The 9,098-nt window shown below is 38.3% G+C and overlaps 1 protein-coding gene across 1 annotated transcript in view; it reads left to right on the top strand.

The window, feature by feature from the left end:
* The first annotated feature begins 3,782 nt into the window (after positions 1-3,782).
* Positions 3,783-9,098, top strand: part of RFTN2 (raftlin family member 2) — a 59,971-nt gene continuing 54,655 nt past the window's right edge. The window contains exon 1 of the mRNA XM_003796079.3: positions 3,783-3,921. Coding sequence (XP_003796127.1) covers positions 3,783-3,921 — 139 coding nt within the window. The remainder of the gene's footprint in view (positions 3,922-9,098) is intronic.

Genomic DNA, 9,098 nt, shown 5'->3' with positions numbered 1-9,098 from the left:
GTAATCTTTACAAAAATCTTCACAGTAAAAATCTGAAAATAGGGAGCGGAGACTGTGACTCAGTGGCTTAGTCACCAGCCACATATACTGAGAGTGGCAGGTTCAAACCCAGCCCCGGTCAAACTGCAACAACAGCAAAAAAAACAGCTGGGCTTTGTGGTGGGTACCTGTAGTCCCAGCTACTTGGGAGGCTGAGGCAAGAGAATCGCCTAGGCCCAAGAGCTGGAGGTTCCTATGAGCTATGACGCCCCAGAACTCTACCAAAGGAGACAAAGTGAGACTGTCTTTAAAAAAAAAAAAGGAAAAAAATCTGAAAATAACAAAAATGTTACTTCTTAAGCATTGTATTAAGCATTGTAAAGTGCCATATAATTGCTAAAATACATGTAGCAAAAATGTGTGCCATATTGACAAATGAAAATGTTTTTGAAATATCAGTAAGGGTCAAATAAAAGTTTATTTTGTTAGAATTTTGGAGCGAAATTTTCCTAAATGATTGCTCAATTGTGAGCTTAGGGAACTGTAGTTTCTTGTAGTAAATGTATAATAAAAGAAATTCCTTAAGGAAGTACTGATGCATCATATTCATTCAGTCGGCCAGTCGCAGCTCTCAGCTGGACTGGTCTCCTGCCATTGTTGCTCCAGGTGAAATCATCTTCCTGAAAGCAGCCACAGTGACCAATCTAAAATGCAGCTGATGTTGCTGGCCTGCTTCAAACTCTTCACATGATTATTCCATTTGGTTATTTGACTCCCCTTTGTTGCTTACCAAATAAAGTCCAAATTCCCTTTGCGTGGCATACGAAGCCCATTCCAGCTTAGCCCGCCCTTCTTACCACTTAGTCTTTTTTTATCTTTTATGTTCTAGTAATTGTCAACTGTTTCATGCCTGAGACGTGCCATACTGCTTCAGGACTCCATGATTTCGCTCATGCTTTTCCCTCCTCCTGGCACATGCTCCCCACCTTTCTTTAGCCATCTTGCACATATTCATCCTTCAAGACAGCTCAGATAGCCTCCAGGTTGAGTTAGAAGCCCACTCTTTGGTTTCTATAGCATCCTATGAATACTTCTATCTCAGCAGCTATCAAATTATGTGGAAGTTGTCTGTTTTTAAGTCTGTCTTCCCCCTTTAACCGTAAGTATCTTTAGGCCAGAGGCTGTGTTTAATCATCCTGTATACCAGCATCTAGTTCAAGGAATGGAATACAGCATGCACTTAATAAATTTAAGGGGTATTTTATAAATAATCTTCTAGACACTGCAGTAGACATTGATGACCTCTGAAGATTCGATTTCTGCCATATGGGACCTCACAGCTCATCAGACAAAAGAGGACATGAAAAATGACAGACATGAGAGCACTATCAACGGTCAAATGAGGCTATGCCAAGTGGCTCACCCCTGTAATTTTAGCACTTTGAAGACCTAGGGGGTTGGATCACTTGAGGCCAGGAGTTCAAGACCAGACTGAACAAAAGCAAGACCCCATCTCTACAAAGAAAAGTAAAATTAGCCAGACGTGGTGGCAAGCGCCTGTAGTCTCAGCTACTTGGAAGGCTACAGCAAGAGGATCACTTGAGCCTCTGAGTTTGAGGTTGCAGTGAGCTATGCCACAGCACTCTAGCTTGGACAACAGAACAAGGCTCTGTCTCAAAAACAAAAAAAGGCAAATGAGTGAGAATCTACTCTCATTTTAGCCAGATTTACCCAGAGATTACTTCCCACCAACCAACCATGGACTATGGAATCTTGCTCTGTTAAAAACACTTCTGAGAAGTAAAACATTTAAAGACAAATTGGCAAGGCCAGGCCCAGCGGCTCATGCCTGGAATCCTAGTACTCTGGGAGGCTGAGGTGGGTGGATTGCTTGAGCTCAGGAGTTTGAGACCAGCCTGGGCGAGAGCAAGACCCCTATCTCTACTAAAAATACTAAAACTAACCAGGTGTGGTGGTGCAGGTGCCTGTAGTCACAGCTACTTGGGAGGTTGAAGCAAGAGGATTGCTTGAGCCCTGGAGTTTGATGCTGCTATGAACAATGATGATGCCAATGCATTCTACTCAGGGCAACAGAGTGAGACTCTGTGTGAAAAACAAATACATACGTACGTACATACATACATACAAGTAGGTGTAGGAAAAGAGAAAAGATAATAGTGATCTACAAACTAACCCATTTCTCCTTGGAGTTTTCATGAGAACTCTTCAATGTGATAGAAAACTTTTTTCAAGCTTTTGTTCTCTAGAATCTCAAATGTGATCAGGATTTGTTCTGTAAATAATGGAAGTGATGGCATTTCTAGTCCCAACCCTATTGTATAACAACTACACATCAACAACCACCAATAACTGTATTTTGTGCTGTCAGCCAAGTATAGTGCTAAGATAGGAGATAAGGTTATCTCATTCAGCCTTCATAACAAGCCTATGAAGTAAGTACTATTATTAACTCCATTTTACAGGGGAGGAAATTGAAACTTGAAGAGGTCAAGCAACTTGCCCAGAATCACATCTCTAGTAGGACTTAGAAGCAGGATTTGAACCCAGGCAGTCTGAGTGCAGGGTTCGCAATGTTGATGTGTTCACCATACTACCTGGTAAAATGCAATAAATTAACACTCGTCACACTTGGTCCACTATGAATTATCCTTTCTTTGTTTTACAAGATGGGAAATTTTTTTAGGGACTGCTCAAATCCCTGTATATCAAATCATAGAAGAATTTAACAAAGAGCAACAACACATAGAAAATGCATATGAACATATACAAATTATTCTTGACCTTAATTAAATGGCAATTTATAAGACTGAATCAAGTTGTCAGTATCTTGTTGTTTTGTTGGGGGTTTTTTAAATTAAAGATATGTTGAGGTCTATAGAAGTATTAGTTACTGTCATAAGTTTTCTAATAGCAGAGTGTTTTAAACTATTTAAGGATTTGGGGAAACTATCCACGTAACTGTTGCTCCTTAAAGTCTTTTGTGAAAATATTTTAATGTAAATTTTTATATTTTGCCGTTTTAATTCACCTATAATTTTTCCAGCAAAATGAAACCTCATGTGGAAATAAACACTCAAAAGTGCTTTTTTAAAAAAACTTTACTTTTTCCCTTTTAGACTCCAGAAACAATTTCCTTATAAAGCTGACTTCCCTTCTGGAAATGATTTTTGTTTCCAACCATGTTGAGAATCCGTTTTTTCATTCGTTCTCTCTCTCTCTCCACCCCTTTCTCCTTTTGCTTTCTTGGTGGTAGCTGGGAGGAATCAGAGTGGGCATGGGACGGAGAGAAGAGAGAAAAACAGAAGAAGAATTGTACACCACCGTGTCTGAATCTGGCTTCTGCTTGCAGATCATTACATCCAAGTTGCACTTTTCCCTTTTTATTTCCGTTTTTGGACAGTTCTTTTATCATCCAGCCCACTGGGTAGACAAAGCACTGTTGGTGCCCTGAGCGACAGAACTCTGGTAGGGGGCTGGCTGTAAATTGACGTGGCATGGAAATTCTCCGCTAAGTTGTAGCAGCTTGCATGTTTCTCTAAGATCAAGCCCAGCCTCCCGGGGCTGTAGCTTAATCATGGGTTCAATGACTTTACAGAAAAATGGATAGAAAAAGTCTTCAGCTCCTTTCTCTGGATCCAAATGTTTTCTTTTTGAGTATCTATGATTTAGCTGAACACAAAATCAAAGCAGTTAAGTCTGTAACTTTCTTTTCGCAGCTTAAACAACAGAATTTGCTGCTCTCCCTCCCCTTTCCTGCAATTTAATTCCTTGCAGATTTTGCCATGGGGTGCGGACTTAGAAAGCTAGAAGACCCTGATGATAGCAGCCCTGGAAAAATATTTTCTACCCTGAAGAGACCGCAAGTGGAAACAAAGACAGAATTTGCTTACGAATATGTATTGCTGGATTTTACTCTACAAGGTACTTTTTGCTTCTGTTTTATTTGTTAAATGTTTTGACTATAAAGTGTTGGCTTATGAATTTAGAATCTGTTCTTCATAATTAGATTATATAATCATTGTAACAATGATGCTTTGTTTCTTAATTACATTTTGAAAGATTTTTGTTTTGTTTGTTTCTTTGTTGGTAAAATGGCTCATCTGTACTTTTCTAAAATTAGGGAAACTGGTGGGAAAGACTCCTTTCATTTTTACATCAAATATTTGTTTGTAGAAGGATTTATGAAAAAAAAGTTTGATTTCCAGGATAAATTGCTATAGCTTTAGTGACAAATTGTGATTTGAAAAAGATGTGAGACGCTCAAAAAGGTGGTAGGTAGGAAATATTACTTGCATCGTGCTGTGGAAGATTGTTTGCTAGGACAATTCTGGGGTTTCCATCTATGTTACATTTTGTGATTGTGTAGTCACTGGCTATTTTTGACCAAACTAAACTAAAAGTTTGAAAATTAAAAAGAAAAAAAGGTAGCCTTCTGAAAGACACTTAGCTCAGTGCCCTGTCCCTAACAGAGAAACCCTCTGTTCCAGAAAGTTGGAAACACAAATAAACAACCCCAGATGGCAGTTCTGTGGAAGGAATGGAGGCGGCTTGACTTCACAAACACTTTGCCTCATTTCTTTTAGAAACTTTAGAGCGCTGTACAACTGCATGGACAAAACAGCTTCTAAAAAGAACTACACTTTAATTATGGGGTACTAAAAATGAAATTTAGAGTGCCCTGTTTGCTGTTAAAGGTGCCCAGAGATTAGTGTTTTAAGTTCTCATACTATAAAGTTGTATTTTTCAATTCTAACAAGCCACACATTTTATCCGTTTACAGAACATTTTATACTAACTCAATTATCATGTTTGATTTATCTTAATTTTGCTTGAACTTTTTGTTGTTTATACAAATTCTCTTTTTTTCTTCTTTTGGTTTTACTCTGGAAACAGTACATCTTTGTGCAAGAAGCAAGAGCAGCCCATTTTTCTTTGTCAAAAATTAAGCTGGCCAGCAAACAAACTCCCTTCCAGGGAAATGCACAAAAAAGTACATATACTTTTAACATGTTTGCATTCCTATTTTTAATCTAAGGCTAAGACTAGCAAAAAAATTAGTTTTCTTAATCTTATTTTTAATTATGAAAGTTAACAATGGGTTAAGATAATGGTGATAATCAGAGAAGTTACCCATCAGGTGAATTTTTTCTATACTATTTCAGAAATCATTTGAGAAAATATTTGTGGTATGGTGCTATATTTGCTCCCTTGATTTTCCACGTCAATTATTTTTGAGGACTAGTTTCTTTAAATCCATAGGACACACACACAAACAAATCCTTAATCTTTTGTTTGTTTTCTTTTTTTCATCTTTTTCTTTTGACCTTTTTTCTTGGTCTTTTTGTTGTTGTTGTTTCCTTTTTAATTTTTTTCTTTTTACTCCCCTTAATCTTGAAACCTAGTCATAAAATTTAGATCAGAGCCATGTTGATCTGTACTTTAAGATTGGCTGCACAACCCACTGTAGGATCACAGGGCTTAAAGTCACTTGACAAGTTTTTCTGATTCATTTCCTCCCAACAGTGTTAATGTCTCAAACAAATGTGTATAAATGCCATCATCCTCGAATCGGAAAGATCTACAGCTTTATTCAAAAGTCATTTAGGTTTTGGTATTATCAAAAGTCCTTCTTTCTGTGAAAACAGTACAGTTTCTACCTTCCACTCCAGGTGCTTAGAAGAGCGTAAGTATGGGCATAGCTGCAAATGTCAGCACGCAAAGCAGATACATCTTTTAAGGTGGCACCTGGTTCCACTGGTACAGGTATCGTGGTGCCCATTGCTCTCCACTTCTTCCCCATGTTTTTGTTTTATTTTTTTCTTGGTTTGTTTTTGTCTTTGCCTTTGCCATTGCTTCAGAAGGCAGGACTCTCAGCATCAGCCCAACTCCACAAACCACCTTCCAGGTCCTAGTTTCCCTTCTGTTGTTTCTCACTCTACCTGCCACTCCAGCACACATAGGGGTAGGTTAAAATACCCCAGCCTTCTGCTTGGCACTGGAAGTTCTGTACTGGGATTGCTGGAAAGAATATCAGAGTCCCATCGCCTGCCTTGCAGAGGTCTCCATGGAATGAGCAACCTATGTGGAAAAAAAACCGCCTAGTGACAGCTGTGTGTGCTCATGGCTCATCATGAGCCTGTGTCTTAATTATCTTCCTTAGTTTTTTCCAAATACAGACCATGAGACAAAAAGTAAAGTTCCAATGGGGCAGGAGCTGGAGTTCCTTTGACAATTCCCAGTGTCTGCCCTGTGTCATGATGATTATAACTATTTTGAACAATTTATTTATTTTCCATTCAATTCCATCTCCACCCATCTCCCTTCCCCCTACCCGAGCTGTACAGTTTTACAAGTACATTTCAAATAATGTTACACAGAGTTTCCACAGTGGGGTATACTTACTTTAGGAGAATGAAATGTTATTTTTATCTCAATGTAGATAAAAGACTTCAAAGTTATCCCACTTTATTACCTCTATTAAGAATGAATTCCTTTGTCACCTACTACTCTGCCTTTACTTTCAAAGCTCCGTCCTGAACACAACACAACTTAGGCCTCTCAGCCTCTCCCTCTCCCTCCACCATGTTCCCCACACTTTTTTCTTTTTAGCCTTTGAGTCATTATTTATATATACACTGGAGAAATGATAGTGTAGTCTTTAAGCGTATGAGTCCCTGGATCATAGTTCCTAGGTCCTGAACTTGGGCTCTTTCCACTAATTGTGGCAAATTTGTAAATGTTGTATTTCAGTTTCCTCGTCTGTAAAATGGGGATTCTTTTTTTTTTATTATTAAGTCATATATACATAGATCATAGATACATTTATGCCTCTGTGGGATTCAATCTGTTGATTATTTGTACAAATAAGAGTGCTTACATCCTACTAATTAACATAGCTTTCACCTCATTTACTTAATCACAGTGTTAAGACATTTGTGTTCAATACTTGATAGATTTGACTCGTACCCTTGCAATATGCTCCATAAGTGTAGTCCCACGATTGATCCTCCGTCTATTGAACCACCATCCTCCCTTCCTATCCATTTCCCCTTCCCTCCTTCATTCTGGGCTATAGTTGTGATTCATCTCTCATATGAAAGTGTGAATGATTATAAATTGGTTCTATAGTAGTACTGAGTACATTGGATATTTTTTTTCCATTCCTGAGATACTTTAGTAAGAAGAATATTTTCCAGCTCCAAAAACTAGCAGGGTATTATGGCACACACTGTTCCATGTAAACATAAAAGAGGTAGTCTCCATCTTTTTTTAATGCTGCATAGTATTCCATGGTATACACATAGCATAATTTATTAACCCATTCATGGGTCGATGGCCACTTGGGCTTCTTCCAAGACTTGGCAGTTATGAATTAAACTGCAATGAACAATCTGGTGCAAACGGGGATTCTAATAGTGCTTATGTTATAGGGTTGTTTTAAGGATCAAAGGAAATAATACAAGCTGACCTATTCTAGGCCGAGTGCAGTGGCTCACCCCTGTAATCCAAACAATTTGGGAGGCCAAGGCAGGAGCTTGACCCTAACCTGGGCAACACAGTGAGATCCTGCCTCTACAAAAAGTAAAACAAACAAACAAAAAGAATGAAAAAGAAAAACTTGGGGCTTAGCACCCCATAGCACAGTGGTTACGGTGCCAGCCACATGCACCAAGGGTGGCGGGTTCAAACCTGGCCAGGGTGTTGTGGCGGGTGCCTGTAGCCCCTCCCTCTTGGGAGGCTGAGGCAAGAGAATTGTTTAAGCCCAAGAGTTTGCTGCACTCTACTGAGGGTGACATAGTAACACTCTGTCGCAAAAGAAAAAAAAAAAAAAACTTGGTTGGGTGTGGTGGCACACCTTTAGTTCCAACTACTTGGGAGGCTGAGGCAGAAGGAGCATCTGAGCTCAAGAGTTCGAGGTGTGATCGTGCCACTGGACTGCAGCCTAAGTGACATAGCAAGACCTTGTCTCTTAGTAAAATAAAAACTAAAAAAAAGAGGGGGATACTTAGTAAGAATCCAATACACCTGATAAAATTAACTGTAATTATCCCTCTTGTGCAAACACCTCCGATTCCACAACGGGAGTCAGAATGGGTATCTTTCCTCCTGTAAATCCAGCTTTTGCAGGAAACTTTTGACCAAGCTGTTGAGGTCATTAAAATAATTCCTGCATTTCCCGTCTGGTAAATGATACTTAACTACTGGTTACTTATATGCTCATTTCAAGGGTTCAACCACAACCTGACAAATGCTTCTGGAGTAGTTCCTGTATACACTGCTGTGCGAGGTACCTTAGGGATTATAAGAAATAAAAAGTATAACTCTTTTGAGAAACTTAAAGTCTCATCTATGTTGATGAGAATTTTTCTGGAGCCTTGTTATAAGTCTCTCAACTGCACTAGTGAGGTTTCAGTACAATTTTTATCATGTTTCCTGGGTTATTATAAAGTAATGACTTCTTTCACCGAATTATGATAAACGAACACCTCATTAACAGCTTTTGTGTAACACCACAAGAGTCTAGATTGCAATTAGCAGATTGGCACCTGCTTATCAGGGAAGACTTGAAGTTGTCTAGAGATTTCTTATAGACTTTCTCTCTCTATGTGTGTGTGTGTGTGTGTTTATGAGCATGTATGACATATGCATGTGTTATGATAAAATTTTCTAATGAAAAGTTAAATTAACTCTGCAAATGATCCAAAAGAGTTAGTTTGCTTCCTGGTATAATCCCAGGAAACAATCTAAATAATAATAGCCTTAGGGATTTTAGAGCATCTATAGTTTTATAATTCTAAAATCCCAATGGAAGGATAGAGAGTAACTTTCTTATTTGAATTTCTAATAGAATCACATATTGTAAAATTTTGCTAACCTCTAGATTTCTTCGTTATTGTTAAGAGAAAAAACTGTCTTTCATCATCACTGTTAACAACAATAAATACATATTATATAGGTACATATTCTGTAGAAGATGCTGCTTAGTACTAGAACGTTAAAGAGTAATTAGACAGTTTATACTTTCAAATTTTTCTTATTAAATCATAGTTGTGTACATTAATGCAGTCATGGGGTACAATGTGCTGGTTTTATACAAT

This window comes from Otolemur garnettii, unplaced genomic scaffold (genome assembly GCF_000181295.1).
Source record: "Otolemur garnettii isolate 467f Iridium unplaced genomic scaffold, OtoGar3 scaffold00100, whole genome shotgun sequence".
Lineage (NCBI taxonomy): Eukaryota > Metazoa > Chordata > Mammalia > Primates > Galagidae > Otolemur > Otolemur garnettii.
The sequence above is the reverse complement of the archived record's forward strand: the minus strand, read 5'-3'. Positions and strand labels throughout refer to the sequence as shown.